Source organism: Eutrema salsugineum, unplaced genomic scaffold (assembly GCF_000478725.1).
Source record: "Eutrema salsugineum unplaced genomic scaffold, Eutsalg1_0 scaffold_6, whole genome shotgun sequence".
In the NCBI taxonomy this organism is placed as follows: Eukaryota; Viridiplantae; Streptophyta; class Magnoliopsida; order Brassicales; family Brassicaceae; genus Eutrema; species Eutrema salsugineum.
In genome coordinates, this window is record NW_006256547.1 from 8,034,981 (window position 1) to 8,055,492 (window position 20,512).

Sequence of the window (20,512 nt, forward strand, 5' to 3'; positions counted from 1 at the left end):
CTACCATACCACAAAGGATTAGGAGGATCTGTCTAAGATGAAGCTTGCCTTATTTGGACTTTTTTTGTGCTTTAATTCCACAACGTCTATATGCATTTTTGGGAAAACAAATTCAAGGTTTCTACAAGAAGAATAATTTATGGACACTGTCCAAATCTGCTCAAAGGCGCCACCATCACCAACGGCCATAATTTACATTTAGTCCAATTATTTTTGTTTTCTTGTCATTTATTTTAGATATTTTGTTTCCTTTTCTTCTCGGTTTTTGAACGTTAGTTTCTAGGCCTATAAGGCTATAACCTATTTAAGCTATTTCTTATATCATTTGTAGTCACCATTAATTCAGAAATCATTTAAAAACTTTAAGTTTTATCTCTGTAAATTTCTTGTCTTTGTGTTCTTGTTCATTAGAGTCCATAGGTGAATTTCTTCTTCTCTCTTTTTTTTTTTTTAACTAGGAAATAATCTGCGCTATGTGCGGTGTTAATATTTAATTTATTTTATTACATTTTAAAAAAATATTGTTTCGATAAGATTTTACTGTTTTTAAGGAAGAATTAACACAATGGCAACAGAAGAACTTGATTAATTTGTTAATTTTGTCACTTAATTAAGAAAGCACCAATTTGTGTTTCATTTAAAACTTTGAATTCTGAAATTACAAAAAAATGCATATACTTTTTTCATTATAAAACTAAATTACAAAATATCATTTTTTTTTTATCATTGTAAAAACTATCTTCCATATCAAACATGGAATGTAACTGGATAATTTATATTTGTTTTATATATATGGTTTTGAAATAACACATTATTCAAATAAAGCAAAACAAAATATATACAACAAAGTCCCCTTAGAAATAGATAAGATGTTAGGAAGTGGTGAAAGTTGGGTAGGCACTGTTAAAAAAGAGAGAGGTTAGACCGATTAAAATCTCTAAAATAGCCGTAACCATCATATGAAAGGTGATAATTAACCAGAATACAAACTAAATGACAACAAATAGAAAAGTACATAGATACACAACCTTTCTCATGCAATTTTCTTTTTCATGCAATTAAATAAAAAACTTATAAAAAAAAAATACACAGATACATTCCTTCACTTGGTCTGATCAACTCGTACATATAGTAGCTACAACATACATACTTAACTCCATCACCTTTTCAAGAATGACGGCTTTAAAGTAGAAGAAGATGCTAGGCAAGTCAGCAATCAGAAGGGATGTCCTAATAAAAGCTCTAGATTTGTGATAAATAGTAAATAAAAAAGGGACTGTGACCTTCCTGTGAATCGTTGAGTTCTCTCTTAATGTTTTTGGATAACCTTTAAAATGCAACTAAAATTCACAGAGAAATTAATGAACTCAAATTAAACTCTTTACCAATTGGATTCTAATCACAAACTATGTGACAATAAAATTTACAAATCTCTAGCAAAACACTTACATGATACGCCTATCTTTATAGAGCATAACAATATGATATAAATATAATTAAACATTTTAATTATAAGAATACTATCAAAGTTTATATTTTCAGTTATAATTAGAAAAGTTGAAAGATGAAACATCATTTAAGTAACCTACATGATGGATTTCAACATAATGCACATTTTTCAATCTTAGTTCTCTGTTGAAGGTTCGTACTTGATGGCTGCCATATGTCTGCAGGTTGCTCTTCTTAATCTTGAACTTAGTTTGAATTACCGATGTGCATGCACATACAAAAATTCTCCAAGTAGAAATTTGGCTATCTAATCCTGCAATACAAAAATTAGATATGAGAGGAGAATTACTAACACAATTTTGACGAATCTTGTTTGTGGCCAAGCTTCACTTGGTAAATATTTGGTGCAGTTTTCTTTGACAGCATAGCTCTTCCGAAAGACTTGGTAATGGTGCCAGTGAAGAGAAACACCTGAAAATCTAATGAGAACAGAGGGAGTCAATAATTCATCATTATACTCTGTTCATTCTGTACAAAAAACTTTCAAAAACCACTTTACCATGACCCAACCAATAACACCGACCGATTGTATGAACCGTAGAAAATATTGCCCTCTTGAGGTGTTGCACGGTGAACACCTCAAGAGGTTTTTGTTGTTGTTGTCTTTGATTCTCAATGTTTCTCTGTTGTATTTTGGATCAGTCTCTATAACAACTACAACATGAATGGAGGTAGAAGTGTAAATTTTATATGAGCCAATAGCTAGGCCGAATACTTTGCTGGTATTCTGTAGTTAAATAACATTGTGAACAAAAAAACCTTTTGATAAGTTGGACAAAACAAATACCATAATTTGAAGAAAAATGATATACTGTATGAAAGAATGCCTGAAGAGTGAAAACTGACCTCTAGGCGAGTGGATTTCTTAAGCATAAATGGCTTATATCATTTTATCACTGCAAATTAATTATTAATGGTTTAGAATTCAATTTAGAGAGAACGTAACATAAAAACCAAATAATTAATAAAGATGAATAAAAGATTGTAAGATTTTAGTTCTAGATACCTCGATTTTCACAGCTGAGTCTGTTTTTGTATCTTACCAAAACATAACCTTAAACTCCAAAACGTAGAGATGATCTTCTGTGGATAATTGCCGGAAATTTTTACCTTGCTTTTTTAAAAAATGACTATTAATATAGATGTGGAAGTCGGATGATCTTCTGTGGATAATTGCCAGAAATTTTTACCTTGCTTTTTGGCCGATATTTTTCTAGGGTTTCGTCATCACCTCTCTGGTACAATAATCTGTTTAGAATAACTCAGTGACTCACTACTGGTGCTGTGCTGTCGTTGCATTTTGCTCTGTCAACTTACTCATTTTTTATGCTCGTTGAATCTCTGTGCCCTCGATTTTGCTTTTTGTTTGCAACATTAGGCTCTCGGGTTTCTTATTTAAGAGGTAGAAATTAAAGTTTATTGGGAGAAGGAAATCGAAAACGTAAGAGAAGATGAAATGTAATTCAAAAGGAATCCCTAATTTAATGTGTGACAAAGAGAACACGAAAATATATTAATTCTAAGGAAGAATTTTTTTTGGAATAGATTGGATTGGTAGATCCTGATTTTGGTCTACAACTACCACATGTGCTTTATGGTTGCCTGTTTTTTTGGGCGTTATTTGGGTTTGATGTATTAGTCATTTCTGGACTTTTATTGGGCCAGACGTAAATAGCAATTAGATTCATAGTATTAGTAAGTCTTCTTCACTTATATGTGGTGATGACGTGGCATCTTCTTAGAGTGCTGACGTGGACACTCTCAGGAGCCCTAAACTTATGTTTTTATATAGTATAGATTTTGGATCAATCTCTATAACAACTACAACATGAATGGAGGTGGAAGTGTAAATTTTATATGAGCCAATAGCTAGGCCGAATGCTTTGCTGGTATTCTGTAGTTTAATAACATTGTAAACCAAAAATAAACTTTTGATAAGTTGGACAAAGAAAATACCATAATTTGAAGAAAAATGATATACTGTATGAAAGAATGCCTGAAGAGTGAAGACTGACCTTTAGGCGAGTGGATTTCTTAAGCATAAATGGCTTCTATCATTTTATCACTGCAAATTAATTATTAATGGTTTAGAATTCAATTTAGAGAGAACGTAACATAAAAACCAAAAAATTAATAAAAATGAATAAAAGATTGTAAGATTTTAGTTCTAGATACCTCGATTTTCACAGCTGAGTCCGTTTTTGTATCTTACCAAAACATAACCTTAAACTCCAAAACGTAGAGATGATCTTCTGTGGATAATTGCCAGAAATTTTTACCTTGCTTTTTTAAAAATGACTATTAAATATAGATGTTGAAGTCGGATGATCTTCTGTGGATAATTGCCGGAAATTTTTACCTTGCTTTTTGGCCAATATTTTTCAAGGGTTTCGTCATCACCTCTCTGGTACAATAATCCGTTTAAAATAACTCAGTGACTCACCACTGGTGCTGTGCTGTCGTTGCATTTTGCTCTGTCAACTTACTCATCGTCTATGCTCGTTGAATCTCTGTGCCCTCGATTTTTCTTTTTGTTTGCAACATTAGGCTCTCGGGTTTCTTATTTAAGAGGTAGAAATTAAAGTTTATTGGGAGAAGGAAATCAAAAACGTAAGAGAAGATGAAATGTAATTCAAGAGGAATCCCTAATTTAATGTGTGACAAAGAGAACACGAAAAGATATTAATTCTAAGGAAGAATTTTTTTCTGGAATCAATTGGATTGGTAGATCCTGATTTTGGTCTACAACTACCACATGTGCTTTATGGTTGCCTGTTTTATTGGGCGTTATTTAGGTTTGATGTATTAGTCATTTCTGGACTTTTATTGGGCCAGACGTAAATAGCAATTAGATTCATAGTATTAGTAAGTCTTCTTCACTTATATGTGGTGCTGACGTGGCATCTTCCTAGAGAGCTGACGTGGACACTCCCAGGAGCCCTAAACTTATGTTTTTATATAGTATAAATTTTAATTTTATTAATTTAAACAGAAAGGATTACAAGGAGGCCCAGCGAGCTTACAGCGCTACATTCTCAGATCAAAGACATTGATCTGTACCAAAAATGAATTAATTACTAAGGTAGATCAAAGAGCAACATGCTCAAAACAGAGAAAACCAAGTAGTTAGCAGCGAGACTGTCGAAAGAGTGTTAGGCTGAGCTCTCGAAAAATCTTATATAAGGAGGCTTGAAAGGCAAGACGAAGGATCAGAGAGGTGTTAGAATCACGTGAAGGAGATAGTAACCATAGTAGACATTGATCAAAATCTGCTGGCGGAGCAGCGCTTGCTGCAGAGTAAAAAGTGTTCCAGATTTCTTGGCTATACGTGCAGTCGAATAAGAAGTGCTGGTGCAACTCATCAGCTGCATCACAAAGAAGCCAACTAGGAGGGACCGCGAGACCCCAAGACCTGAGTCTGTCTCTCGTGTGCATCCTGTTCCAGCTGGTATCCAACACAGGAACGCGTGCTTCGGAATGCGTCCCTTAAACCACACCGCCTTCGACAGCCAACCAGAAGACCACGCGGATGGAGAGCACGCCACGTTTTGGAGGTGGAGAAATTATTCGGAGTGGTGTTTGTACAATTTTGCCATTTGTAGTAGTCATCAGAAATGGAGAGAGCAATGGGGGTGGGTGATGGAAGGCATTGACGAAGCAAGGAGATGATCGGGTTTCTGCTCCTTATTCCATCAATCCACCACACACCATCCATGATCGCATCCGAAACCACTGCATCAATAGGCAATCCAGAGCAGCGCGGATCCGAGGGGCCAGTAATAGAAATCAGCGGACCAAGAGATGACCAATTATCCTGCCAGAAACTCGCAGTCATACCTGATCCGAGATCACAAAAGAGGAAGGGACGAGCCAGAACCCTGAGCTTGAGCATTTGTTTCCAGTAATATCAATCATAGGTGAATTTCTTGCTCTTGTCTTTAGAATCTTAGTGTGAAATCCATTTTTTCGATTGACTTGCGGATCAGATTGCCTGTGGAATCAAACTCTTATTCGTGTGTGATTGTTGATTCAACCACAAATCCCCATCTCCATCTCTCTCATCGATGATCATCTTTCGCATTCAAGCTTGGAATCTCTTGATCATTTTGTGATCATAAGTTTGATAGATTCCAATCTTATATCAGCTATGAATAACATATTGGAAAGTGTACCTTAAGATAAATAGAGGAAAGTCTTTTGATGAGTCTGAGATGATTCCTTGATGATTCCTTTAGTGAGAGCTTCCCACACTTGCGCTGAGAATCAACAAGCGATGAAGAAGCATATTTTAAATTCTTTTTTCAAACTGATTTAGCCAAAATCAGAATCTGCTTCATGTAAGGTCGTTTCCTTAACATTATAAATTTCTGCAACTTGGAGATAGGTATGTCTCTTCATCCAAAATAAAATTATTTACATTCAGAAGTTATCTGGGAATTAGGGATAATCTGTAACATATTTTTCCCATGGCTACTTTGGTTAACCATGCCGTTCATGAAGCTGGAAGTTTGGAGCAAGACGCATATGAATTATTTTGAAAAAGTTTGGCGTGAGCCGATAACTATTCCAAAGCTGCCGACTGAGTGTCAATTTTGATGTTCCCTTGGCATGAGTCTAACTTTTTTAGAGGACAAGGTTGGGTAATATTTGTCTCGAAGATGCTTGTCCTCTCTTCATGCACAACTTGAATTTCTTCTATGAGTTATGTCTATACTTATAAGGGGTGGCCAGTTGATATATGCATATTTATCATGTTTAGCATGCATTTTAATACTTGTTTTGAATCCCATGCATGCATATTAGATAGTTTTCTTAGTGTTTTATCTTTGTTTGAGCTTTTATAGGAAATTTCATTAGGTCCAAGTCAGTTCTGCATATTTGGAATGTTTATCAAGTACTTTGGAGGCACTTAGGAGCAAAGGAGTGGAGACCATTGGAGAAAATGTTGAAAAAGATGAAGAATGGGTCAAAAAATTATCGGCCACTTTGTGTACCACGAGTCATGTTTCTCGGACAAAAACATGTACCGCGGGCAAGAATCCTCGGCCAAAACATGTACATGATTCTCGGGCACTTTTCCTGAGCCGCCAATACACTTCAAAGACTGCCCAAGACGGAGGACTTCCAAAATTGTAGAGGATTTAGCTACCTTTTCAGTGAACTTTAAATCAGCCCGTTCGGATCAGTGATCAGAAAATAACAGCCATTTGAATGTGAACCTGTCTAGCATGCAAAATCCAGACCAAACCGATGCGGCTCAAAAAACTACTCAGACGAAGGCCATAATCTCTCCGGAAGCCTTGAAGCTCTTCAGAAAAGTTGTAGCCCATTGGGTAACTTGTCTTGTGGATCTAGAATCCGGATCACGTCCCAGAGCAACAATGAAGACAACCTTAGGCCTTTCTGCGAAGAACGTCTCCGGAAGACTAAAAATGACTTATAAAATTAGAGAAGTGGTTTCAGAGCAAAAGTAGCATGAAAACCTAATTTGTGTATGCTTTTGAATTTATTTTATCCGAAGAGATTTTCTTTTAGTCAAAAAATTATATTTTAGCAGAGAGATTTTCATTCTGGATAGTCCCATTATACATTTTAGTAGAGAAAATCTTTCCTAAATGGGGATAAACAAGGTACAGTTAAACACGTATATACAACAATATTTAACTTTCTAATTTAAAAAATTAATAAAAAATAAACATGTAAAAAAGCATCCACTTAAGAAATGCAAACTATAAGGAATAAAATAAAAATATGGATACCATGAAATTATCATTTTTTATACATATTATTGGTTTCACATCATCCATTATGATACAAGGAAGACTTTGATAATGTTAACAATCTTATAATGAAAAAAATCAAAATTATGATTTTTCATAATTTGTATTATAAAAACGTTGTAAATAGACTACAATAATTTCATGTTCTCTACAATTTTAATTTTTTTCCTTAAAGTTTAAGATTTTTTTTGCATTTCATAATTTAAGTACAACTAAGTACAACTAAGTATAACTGGTTAATTATATGAATATATAAATTAAAATTGATACTAAGTACAACTGATATAATTATACAATTTAAAATTGCAACTAAAATTAATTAAAAAATAATGAAAAGAGGACATGTGCGCCGACAAAAAGAGACATGTGCGCAGTCAAAGTACCACATGTGCCATCAATTTTTGTCGAGTTGTCCAATTCTTCATAGTTGTTCTTTGGTAATTTTAGCAATTTTCCAGTTATCTCTTAGTATAAATTATTATTTTGTAGTTGTCCACATGATTTTCGACTATTGTAGTTTATTTACAACAATTTCATACTACAATTTATGCAAAATCATAATTTTGCCTCTTTTCCATCATAAGATTGTTAACATTATCAAAATCTTCCTTGTATCATAAAGGGTGTTTGATGTGAAACCAATAATATGTATTAGAAAAACTATAATATCATGTTTTCCATCTTTTTAATTGTATTCCTTATAGTTTACAACTTTTTGCATTATTTAAGTGAAAGTAACACATGCACCTATGTGCACCGTCAATTTTTGTACATAGTTGTACCTAATTCTATACTTGTCTGAAATTCTTAATAGTTGTTTTTTTGAGATTTTAGCGTTTACATTGATTTTTAACTATAAATTTTTATTTACGAGATTTGCATATTACAAGTTATGTAAAATTATATATTTTGCCTCTTTTGTTTCATAAGGTGATTATCAATATAACATAGATGAAATAAGTTATCTGTTCCAAATATAAGGTATTAAATGATATAATATAGATGAAATTTCTTAAAATCCATTTGAATGTTGGTGTGGCTGATGCTCATTATCTCCTGAATATAGAATTTAAGAATTCTCAATTAGCAATTATTTAAGTTGTCTTAGTTATACCTATGTGTACCAGTTGTCCTTTATCTCATTGTTATACCATTTATACTAGTTGTCATTCTCCGCAGATTTGGTAATGAACTCAGGTTCTAATTCCAATCTACCTAAGAATCCACTACGATTCAATAACAACATTCAAAAAATTATCTATCCAAAGACCTAATCGTCACATAAAACTGGGTTATCAACCCGATTTGCATACCGAACAAGCAATTTTGGCAAATCCAATCCCTAAATTGTGAAATCCCCAAATCTCCTAATTAAAACCTAATTGGGTTTTGAAACTTCATCAATGATAGTGTGGAGAGTTGATAAAGACAATAAACGGATTACAGAGGATGAAGAATATGAGAAATAGGAAGAGAGTCAATGGTTCGAAGGATTTGAGATTCTACTTCGAGCTCCAATAAAAACGAACGCAGCTAGGAAGGAGGGAGAAAAGAAATACTTAAACCTAGATATTTAATAAATAATTAAACCTAGTTTTATTTAAATAAGTTAAAATCAGCAATGCCACAAATTGGATTCATTAAGGGTAAAATCGGAAATACATATTAATTATAGCACAAAGACTCATTTATGCAATGTCAGATTTTATTTTTTCAATTTGTGATATTTCAGCCATTAAACCCAATGGTGAGCCTGTTGTGAAAACAATCCATGTTCTTTTAGCTCGAAACAATATATCTGAAAAAACTGTAACAAATCTGAAGATATATTGATTTATTTACAGTGATTTTGGTGTGCACAATAGAGACAATTGCCATGGGGTCTTCGTAATCTGTTTAACGATCCAAAGGTTGATATGAAGACACTTTTTGGTTTGGTTGGAAGGTGTTTGAGACACTTTTTTTTTGGTTGGAAAGTGTTTGGTTTGGTCTGTTTACAAAGTTTTCAGAGAATATTACCTACAGAGACACTTTTTCAAAGTGTAATGTCAAAAAAAAAACACTTTTTGAAAATGGAGCATTGATCTTACTTTGCTCTCATTTTTTTTTGACTTTTTTGTCCTTTATTTCTTTTTAAAACGTATGAGACCCATTTAAATTCACTCATCATCTTCCACACTCTAAATCGCATGCAACCCACCTTAATTCATCAACTTCCACACACTAAATCGCACGAGACCCACCTATATATGTAACTATATGGATATACATGTATATTATATACATATATATTTATACAGTTACATCTAACTATATGGATATACATGTATATTATATACATATATATTTATATAGTTACATCCATCTATAATATATGCATGTAGATATACATATATATATATATATCTATATAGTTGTATTTATATATATGCAACTATATGGATACATATGTAAATATACATGTTTATCTATATAGTTACATTTATCTATACTCTATGCATGTGGATATGCATATATATATATATATATCTATATAATTGCATAGATATTCATATATTTGTATCCACGTGTACGCTATTATATGAATACATATGTATATGCATATATATATATATCTGTATAATTACATAGATATCTATATATTTGTGTCTACGTAAACGCTACTATATGGATACGTATATGTTTATCACTAAACGACAAAGTAATTTAGGTTAAAAATTATAAAATAGGTATCAAAGTATTAAGAAAAAATTATATAATTTATAGTGTTAAAATAATTATTCAATTATTTTTTAAATAATAAATAAATAACAACAAACAATTATGGGGGTGTGTGATATTAATATAATATTAAATAAAAAATATAGATAAGTAAATGTGTGTTAATGAAATGTTTTTTTAGTCCTTTTTAGTGTTTAAATAGTAGAAAAATGTCTTTTTGGTAATAAAAACTCAAAAGTGTATGTTTTGGACATAGTTAAGCTCCGAATGGTAACAACGTTTTTGGCTGTGAGGGAAAAGCGATTTGAGAGTGTAGTACGGTTCAACTGCGGTACGTGCGAGAAATTTTATTTGCGGGACAACTGCGGTTTGAATATAATTGGCGGTACAGAATAATGTTTGATTGGTAAAAAACAGCTTGCGGTTCACAATAAGACTAAAGCGGTACGGATTACAAATTATAGATAAATAATTAACATAATTGTAACTAAATTATTAATTTTGGTTACTAAAAATTTTTTATATATATTTATGAACTTCAAATTTTCAAATTTTATTTCAAGTAAAAGTTTATTTTTTGGGATACAAATACTACTAAACAAGATAAAACTTAATTCAAAGAAATTAAAAGAATTTTATATTTTAAGAATTTTTTACAGTTTGATACAAATTTATTAAAAGAGTTTTAAAAAATAATAAATCATGAAAATATGGTTATGTATGTTTATAAGAAAAGAAGGGAGGAAGTGAAAGAGTTATATATATTTTTAGCCATATATAGTAATTTTTATTAATTAAAAAAAAATAATACACAGTGATTTTGCTTGAACCGCTGGGATAATAGGGCGTTTTTGGTTTTAACAGCAGTTCTCTCTTTTACTTGTTGTGCAAAACCGCTAATTGCATTTTTAAAAAAGAAAAACGCAAATTCAGACATAAAATTGTCTGATTGGTGACAGTCATGCGGTTTTTATTGTGTTTGGTTAAAAACCGCCTTTTTATTTTTTACCATTTATAACCTAAATTCAAAGTGTTCCACATGGTGACACTCGTGTTTTCAAAGTGTGAAAATAGTAAAAATCAATTTTATTGAGATAAAAGTGTTTTCTTTCTAAATAACTGATTGGATAAATTTATGCATTTTTGGAAAGTTTTTTTCGTGTGTTTATCTTTTAAAAATTGTCAATCCTAGTTTGCTAAAATTTAGAATTTTATTTTGAAAAAAAAAACTAATCCTTAGAAAAATAAAGTATTGGGGAGAGAGATAGAGAACCAGAGCGCCATTATCGTAAGAAATTTGTGGTCGTTCCTCGAAATACGATTCTGATTCTCCTTTAGATCCAATTCTATCTCCACCTTCTAAGCAAATTATTCGTCTCGCTACTCTCTTTCTTCTTCTTCTTATTGCAGAAAAAAGATTCTCTTTCGATTTATGTTTGTGGATCAGATTCTGGATAAAACGATAATCTATTTCTGAAAATCTAACGACTCTTTGCTCAAACTCGGATTCTAATCAGCTCTCTGGTTCTTCTCATTCTATTTTCTTCAATCTCGATTCAACTAAGAAGATTCATTTGATCATCGTTTCTGGATTGATATTGTAGAAGGATTCGTCGTTTCAGGGTTTTTGTTTCGATCATCGAATCGTTGTGTGTGTGTGTTATTCAATTTTACAAACCTGGCGGTGAGTGAAGGCTTGAGATTGAAGGTTCCGTCACCGGAAAACAAAAGTTTTGATTTTGATTGCGTTGGTGGTGGTCTGGAGTGCTTGGTAAGCCTAATCAGGGCCCTTGACATGGGGTCCTGTTTATCATCTTCAGGAGGAAGCAGAAGGAGATCGATCCATGGATCTCCTCGTGCTCCTCATGGATCTAGGAGGAGGAAGAGTTCCACGAGGAGATCCACGTCTTGTAGCTCTTCGTTCGATAACACCGGAGAAGATGAGCCACTTCTCCATAGGATCCCTGGGAGGATGTTCTTGAATGGCTCTACGGACATTGCGTCACTCTTCTCTCAACATGGCAAGAAAGGGCCTAATCAGGACGCCATGATTGTCTGGGAGGTTAGTTTTTGATTATACCGACACGACATTCTCTCGAACGTGTAGATAGCAAATCAAACTGACTTTATTGATCATTACATAGAATTCAATTAAGATATTGTATGAAAATATACTTGTTCATGTCTGGTTTTGTTGTTTCTGTTTGGATTCCACATAGCTCTCATTGCATGTATCAAGTGGCTGGAGGACAATATGCTCTCTATAACGTCTTGAGAAGTTATTTTTGAGTATGTGTAAATTCTTATCAAATGTATTAGTCTAAGGAACAATTGATTCACTTTGTAGTTTAGTTTCCATATAGTTTCAATTCAACAGATAAAACCACATTTGTTTTGTCCGGTTTGTTGTTTTGGATTCCACATAGCTTCCATTGCATTTATTAAATGGCTGCAGGATAAAATGCTATCTAAGAGGTATTGAAAAGTTATTTTTCAGTACGTGTTTGTCTCATCAAATGTATTGATTCACTTAGTGTAGTCTTATGATTCATTTAGTTTCCATGTAGTCTTATGTTTCTGTAACGAGTGGATGCTGAATAATCTGCCCTTTCTGAGGTCTTTGACCTTATTTTGTTCTCAGTATGTTTGCCATCTAAAAGCTGCATTCTTCAAGGAATATTTGATTTAGTCAAACGAATGAGCTGAGTAACTTTTTGCTGTTTTGGAGTTTATCGTTTTATTCGTTTCTTACCTCTAGATGTAGAGACTAGTGCTGTTTATGTAGTTTCACACTTTGTATTTTAATTTTCATATAGTTCTTATTGCTGTAACTTTATGCTGTTTTGGAGTTTATCTTAATTCGCTTTTCACCTATAGTTGTAGAGCCTAATGTTGTTCAAGTGAGTTTCAGCTGGATATGGATTAATTGTAGTTATTTAATGCATTTTACATGTTTTTAAATGTTTCAGAATTTTGGGTCTATGGCGGACACCGTTTTTTGTGGTGTTTTTGATGGCCATGGTCCGTATGGTCACGTTGTCGCAAAGAAAGTGAGGGATTTGCTTCCACTAAAATTAGGCTCTCATTTGGAGTCATATGTGTCTTGCGAGGAGGTACTTAAAGAGATCAGCCTCAACACTTCTGACAGAAAGATCTCAGATAACTTTGTGCATATATCTGCTAATGGAGAATCCCGAGTCTACAATAAGGATACTGTAAAGGATCCGGATATGATTCAAACACTGTTAGGCTCAATTGTTAAAGCATACAGATTCATGGACAAGGAATTGAAGATGCAAAAGGATGTTGATTGTTTCTGCAGTGGAACAACTGCAGTTACCATGGTCAAGCAGGTAAGTTCTAGTGTTTGTTTCTGAGTTTTTTTTTTTGTGCATAAATCCGTTTTCATTTGTGTTGATTGTCTTTCTTTTTTGGGTTTTTCGTTAGGGTCAACATCTTGTTGTCGGAAATATTGGGGATTCAAGAGCAGTATTGGGTACAAGGAACAAAGACAATAAACTTGTTCCTTTTCAATTAACTGAAGATCTCAAACCAGATGTTCCAGGTTACTATACCTTGCATCTGAAAGCTACTTTGCTTGATTTTGGTTACCCATTCATGCCAGATATCTACTGATGTGGCGACATGTAATGGTACATTTGAGAAGCATTATCAATTAAAGTTTCGAGTTTTCTTATTTTCACAGCGGAAGCAGCAAGGATAAAAAAATGTAGAGGACGTATATTTGCTCTCAGAGATGAACCGGGCGTTGCCCGCCTGTGGCTTCCTAACCACAATTCACCTGGTCTCGCCATGGCACGTGCTTTTGGAGATTTTTGCCTCAAGGACTTTGGTCTCATTTCTGTGCCTGACGTGTCTTACCGGCGCCTCACTGATAGAGATGAATTTGTCGTCTTGGCAACCGATGGGGTAGGTGAAAAAATGCAAGTTAGATTTCAGAACAGTTTTGGACATAAACCATAAAAACAAATGCCTAATGAATGTACTAAACTATTTGGTCTTTTCTCTCTGTGAAGTAAATTTCTTTTGCTTTTAAACTTTGCTAGATTTGGGATGTATTGACGAACGAAGAGGTTGTGGAGATTGTAGCAAAAGCCCCAACACGTTCCTCTGCAGGTCGAGCCTTGGTGGAGGCTGCAATGAGGAATTGGAGATGGAAGTTTCCAACTTCAAAAGTCGACGACTGTGCTGTAGTTTGCCTCTTCCTCGACTCGGAACCAAACAAATTATCAACTTCTTCTTTTTCAAAGGAGGAGAAATACATCAAGACTGGCGTTACTGAACATGAACCAGACACAGCATCAACATCAACTCCAGACTCGGGACACGAATCGCCTGAGCTCAATGGAGTCCACAGAATCGACACACTCGTGAATCTCCCAGTATATGTGCCGACCAAAGAGTAGGAAAACAGAGAACAGAGGCAGGAGGTTAAGATGTGAGATCAGACCTTGTCTCTCTTTCTTTCTCAGTTTTTATTGAGTCTCAATGTCTCTTTATTCTCTATGTTCGTGTCAAAAGTTACTGTTTGGTAAATTAGTGTTACACGCCAATACTTTTGAGTGTGGCTGGTTTGTATATATATCTACTCTGCCACTACTTTTGCTATAATATCCTCTTCTTTTGTAAATAAAATTCTGAAAGCTACATTTGAGTTTATTTGAGCAATTTCTGTTTGTCGAAAGAACACACAGAGTGTTTGAGCATGCATGGAGCCACCACGGTATTGGAAGTTGAGAAGCTGTATAGTTGCAGTACCTATTAATTAGTCTAAATGATTAAAAATTAGTGTTACGAGATCACGTAAACTACTATAGGTGATGCTACAATATTCATTTAGACCTGATTTTAATCCAAACATATTCTACAAACGAAAAATCATCATGATGATTTTACCTTAAATTTTATGTGTTTTAAAATTTTATTTTCAACATATATATGCGTTTTTATGATAAATCAATTATTCAAGCCAAATTTTTCTTTTAAGAAAATAATATTGATGAGAAAGAATTTTCACTAAAATCAAATCTAAGCTACGATTCAAATTTTAATTTTGGTATAGTTGATTCAAACTGTTTAGTTTTATTTCATTAAAAAATATACCTATCATTTTTTTAAAAATGTTATTTGTCGATGTTAACATGATAAAAACGATGCTTAATTAACACTATTACACTTGGATCATTTATGTCAGATGGGTAACCAATCTTCAAGTTTAATTCTAAAACTTCAAATCCAACAAAATTTGAAAATTGTTGTTTTGAAAAGAAAAAAAAAACTAAACTTTAAGTGTAATTTTCGCTAATATAAATTGAGTCTCTAATCCTTCAACTTCTCTTGTTTAAAACCCTGCAAATGCATGAAGGGTTTCCAAAAAAGTTTCATTTTGGCATAAAAACATGTTAAAATATGTATTTAACAAAATATGTTATTTATTATTTGGTAAGACATTGGTAGAATGCATAAATGGTTCTAGAATCGCTTGCAAAACCCTCTTGTTGCCACTGAGAATCAGTAGTTCAGTACTAGGATTGATTTAATTTGGTAAGAGATCAAAGGTCGAATATAAGTTTATGTGCTTTTGATCTGGCAAATTCGAGAAAGAAGGATCGATTAATTTGGTTTTGGGAAAAAAAATTAATGGATTCAACGGGCCCTCCATTTAATCAAACGATCCATGAAAATTTGAACTATCTGACTCATTGATCCATTTGATCCATGACCTATTTAACCCAACAACTCATTAGGATATATATATATATATTTTTTTATCTTTTAAGGTCACAGGTCATGGGGTTGAGTTAGGTTTATCCATGACCCTTGTCTCATTTTGACACCCCTAGTACTACCCAAACTTTTGAGATTGATAACTTATGTAAGGATATCAAGTGGTGGGCGATGAAATTTTGTTATGTTTTTTTTATACATGCTTTTATGGGATTCAAATGTGGTAGCTCATAGTTTAGCAAAACATGGTCCTTTGAACAATTCTTTCTACTCAAGTTGTACCAATTCACTTTGTTGGTTGTTTGGTTTGATTCAGTTTGGGTAATTCAAGTTTCGAGGTTTTCGAGTTTGATAAAATAGGTCAATAATACGGGATCAAGCTTTATATTAATTTTGTTCAAGTTTGAGTTATTCAATTTTTGGATTTTTTTTTGAATTTTAGAAAATATAATCCCATTCAAGATTAAATGTTTTATCGGTTCGGTTTGAATTTGAGTTTTGGAAAAAGATTTAAAATAAAGGAATATTTTAGATTTTAGTCTAATTTAATGTCGATTTTTGATATCTATTAACCAAAAATATTTTTTTTTTATTACTGGTTAGTTCAGTTAATTCAATCGGTTTCATACCATTCGGATTGGTTTAGGATCAAGTAATTTGCATTACTGGGGTTATTTTATGATATGGTCTATGTTAGGTTTTGGAAATTTCAGTTTAGATTCGAGAATTTTGGATCGGTTGGAGAATTTTAACCATCCATAGGCTTAATGGACTTACTAAAATTAATGGACTAGTTAGAAAGCCTTAAATTAATAGAATAAGTCTTGCTGTGATAGATGGTTCCAAATTGGGGGTATGAATAAACAAGAGCACACGGTTTTTCCTAAACTAATTTTACTTTTTAAACAAGAGAAGTTGAAGGATGAATAAACAAGAACAAACGGTTTTTCCTCAACTAACTTTTTTTTTTTTACATTTTTTTTTGATGATTTAGATAGAAAACAAGAAACAAAGGAAATAAAAACTCCTACTATTGAAACCAAAGCAACAACCGAAATGGGAAAGAACATGTAAGGAGTAAAACTCCTATTATTCAAAGCAACCAAAATGGGAAAAAAAAACCGAAATGGGAAAGAACATGTAAGGAGAAGAACTCCAATTATTGAAAGCAAAGCACAAAAAAGCAAAGAGATGGAGACACAACACAGAATTAGTCAACATGACTTCAGTCCATGTAGTTGATCGGTTTATCTCCAAGCTCCAAAGCATCGATAACCCAACTTTTTGAAGTAGACCACAATGCTAAGATGCTGAAACCACGAAGAAGACGAAGGAGAAATAGGATTTTCAACGGATTCTTCTGGAAGTAGAGAGTCCGTACGTGCAATGTCTGAGTTTTCAAACTCTAGGGTAAGAGTTTTGCCTGAACGTGTCATGTACAAGATCTGCATTCCACCACCACCACCTCTAATCCGAGGAACCAGATCCACAGTTGAATTCTCTTGGATGTTGTAACTCTCCAAGGTATGGTCACCCTTGAGCATATCCTCGGCAAAGAATAGCGCTTGTTGGTCCACAGGGAAGTCTCCCATGTCTCAGATCATCTTCTTGACATCATCAACAGTGTCTGATCTTTCGACAGCGAGGTTGAAGCGTTCGTTTGTCAATTTCTTGATGGAGATACGCATAATCGAGGTGTCGCCACTTTCGGCCAAGATCAACCTTTCCTGGTTCTGAATTTTTGCCTTTGTAATGTCCATGGCGTCATAGCTCTCAACCTCGAGTGTGTTTGTCTTGCCAGGGAGGGTTTCCACGATCGGCTTCTGAAAACAAGAAATCATCTGAGAATCAAAGAAAGCGAGTAGTAGTAGATCAGCAAACATATATAGACCCAAGAATCAACTATATATATTAAGGAAACGGAATCAGATCGATGTCAGACTCAAAACTTGAAACAAAAGAACCAGTAGAGAGAAAAGACGTACGTTTTACTGATAAGAAAAAATCAGGAGATCTTCGCAGAGCGATTTTTTTCTTTATTATTTTTGAAGAAGAAGGAAAAGTGCTTCTCTTATAAAACAGCCCAGGGGCTCTCACTTGAAGAACAAGGAGAGCCAAAAATTATCAATTAAAAAATCACCCTTGACGCTTAAGGAGCTACGGAAAACGTGTCCATGTTTGTAGTCTTGTAAGTATATAATATTTGGTGGACGATTGTCACCAAGTAGCCAAAAAAAGAAGAAAAAGGGAATAGGCGCTCCGCGGCAATATACAAATTAAACTTCATTGTTTCGCTTTATTTGTTCTTACTGTCTTTAATATATGATCTGAAGAAAAAAAGAGTTCACACTGTTTTATAATTGATTTGTTTATTTGATGGAACAGGGGATTTTTCTTGGTGGAAGGTTCTTAATTATGTTCCTTCACTTTGGTGTTTAAGGGCTAAAAGGGATCCTTACGAATGAGAAGCTGTCGAAAGATCCATTCAATACAAAAGAAGATCATCCACGTTATCAACGTTCAGCAGAATTTGATCAAAACTTTGATCCGATGGAATTTGAGAAACTAGAAAAGGCCAAGGATTTGACTGGTATGGAAGTCAAACACTGTAGTAGCAGCTATGTGGTCCATCTTGGAAAGATATACACAAAGACTTATTTTCCTAATCGCATCTACCTACACCTTAAGTTCTATACTTTCAAGATGGCGGATTCCAAAAGCATAGACGAGAATGTTGATGATTTTCTTAAGCTAGTAGCAGATTTAAACAACTAGGAGTGGATGTTGTCATAAGAATATATGGATTATTAAAGATGTGAGACTATAACTAAGAATATATGGGTACAAGAACTACTAACTCTTAGAATGAAGCAAGAAAGAAGAATAAATCAAAGTATGTGACATTCAGTCATAATCTGATTAAGAGACCAACTCCGTATGGTTTTGGGATAAGATATTCATCAGCTCAAGGTGGATAATCTTCTTCATTAAGAGAACCTGGTTTTGGTTTTTAGATTGATTCATATGTAATTGGCTACTTTCTTAAATTTGGGTCTGGTTTTTTTGGTCATTAGATTAAATGAATGCATGCAATACGTATATTTGGTTGATATAATAATTATTTACCACGTAAACACAATCTCAAGCGGAAAACATAATAATAATAAAATTTGTTGACCATTTACAGTAAATTCTTTTGTCCACGTTATAATTTTTACCATAGATTTGGTCAACGAGTTTCATTATTTAATAGAGAAATACATTATATAATATTCATTTACAATATAGACCAGAAATTAAGTTTATTCATGTATATAAACGCACACACATAAGGTGAGTACCATCAGTTCTTTGTATGTTTACATCAGAAAAAAGTAAATCAAATCTTAAATAATGCATAAATTTTGTAAAAATATCGTCATCTCTATCAAGAAGACTAAATTATTTTTTATCAAACAAACAAGGAAGATAAACAAAAATTCTTTGAGCTATCTTTCTTATACAGGTGTCTCTGTTATATTGAAATTTCTAACATTGACTTGAATATTATTTTTGATAGGTTTTTATTTTTCTAGTGATATTGAATTATATTTTAATAAAGACTTTCCCCATCTTTAATAATCAGAACTAATGACAACAACAAAAAATTCATCTCTTCTTCTATCTTCATTGATGGTGGTTGTTTTCATCCTTCAGCCCACAATTGCAGCAGATATCACGTTTATTTTATTGGATTTGTATTTTCGGAAATGCCAAAAATATGCATCATTATGATTAAATATTTTCTTCAATATTTCAAAGTTTTTAATAGACTATAAAGAAAATTTGCGGTTCAAAAAATTAAAATATTAATTTGATTATTTGTACAAAAAAAAATTCTATATGATTTTTATTGATGAACAGGAGATTTTGTCAAACCATGTTTGGAGGGATGTAATGATAAAAAATGCATATCTATGTGGTATTTTGAAGGAGAGTTTTGTAGAGAAGATTTTACTGGCATTTATTATTGTTGCAAAGTTTCTTTTGAATCTCGAGATGAACACCGGATATCTAGTCTTCGTTATTTATAATCAGTTTCTTATTTTATATGTAGTCTCAATTACATATAAATGATCGGGGAACATATATATAGATATGATAAATTAAAAAAAAATATCTAAATTTTTATTCACAATAAAACCAGCTAATGAATTCAAGAAAAACCACAAACAAAAATAAAACCAAAATAATAAGGTCAAACTTAAACATGTATACATTCCAAAATGTTAGAGAACACAATTCAAACAAATTCTAAATTACTGCTATTTTATAATATTTGGTAGTTTAATACAACAAAATAACTAGGATGTGACAAATTAGTCAATTTATTGCACAAGCTTGCATTTTAAATCTCATTAAATTGCCCAAAAAAAACTCATTAAATTATCGCTATGTGTTAGGATAAGATTAAAGCCGAAATCCTTTTTAATGAGGTCAATGAGGTTTTTCTCCTTGTTTAATGAGATTTTGTTGTTTTTTTAAAAGATTTTGTTGTTTACATTTTAATAAGTTTTACGTCCTCTCCCATATGAGAGAGGTAATATCCTTCAGTGAGTTAATTTTTTATTCATTAAAAAAGTTGGCCGATAAGAAAAAGGAAAACAAATAACATATAAAAAAAACTAAACAGAAAACGTGTTTTTTTTTTGTTTTTTTCTTAACATCATTAGTATAATGTTTCCAAAGGTATACATCTTATTTGGTCTCATCCC

General features: G+C 32.9%; 2 protein-coding genes across 2 annotated transcripts; one reads left to right on the plus strand and one right to left on the minus strand.

Annotated features, from left to right (window-relative positions):
- Positions 1–11,283: 11,283 nt before the first annotated feature.
- On the plus strand, positions 11,284–14,690 carry LOC18011600 (probable protein phosphatase 2C 74). The gene is made up of 6 exons (XM_006395845.2): positions 11,284–11,534; positions 11,633–12,072; positions 12,980–13,363; positions 13,458–13,575; positions 13,717–13,940; positions 14,078–14,690. Exons 2-6 carry the CDS (start codon positions 11,806–11,808, stop codon positions 14,435–14,437), a joined length of 1,353 nt encoding a protein of 450 aa, XP_006395907.1. The 5' UTR covers positions 11,284–11,534; positions 11,633–11,805; the 3' UTR covers positions 14,438–14,690.
- Positions 14,691–17,353: 2,663 nt separating this feature from the next.
- LOC112083432 (polyubiquitin 11-like) lies at positions 17,354–17,641 on the minus strand. Its single transcript, XM_024151459.1, has one exon. The coding sequence runs from the start codon at positions 17,639–17,641 to the stop codon at positions 17,354–17,356; it is 288 nt and encodes a 95-aa protein (XP_024007227.1).
- Positions 17,642–20,512: the final 2,871 nt, after the last annotated feature.

Bases quoted from the DNA above. Each gene is read 5' to 3' on its own strand.
- LOC18011600 (XM_006395845.2), top strand. From the start codon at position 11,806: ATGGGGTCCTGTTTATCATCTTCAGGAGGAAGCAGAAGGAGATCGATC. The intron at 13,576-13,716 runs GTTACTATACCT...TTATTTTCACAG, and splicing joins TCTCAAACCAGATGTTCCAG to CGGAAGCAGCAAGGATAAAA. The intron at 13,941-14,077 runs GTAGGTGAAAAA...AAACTTTGCTAG, and splicing joins TCGTCTTGGCAACCGATGGG to ATTTGGGATGTATTGACGAA.
- LOC112083432 (XM_024151459.1), bottom strand. From the start codon at position 17,641: ATGTTTGCTGATCTACTACTACTCGCTTTCTTTGATTCTCAGATGATT.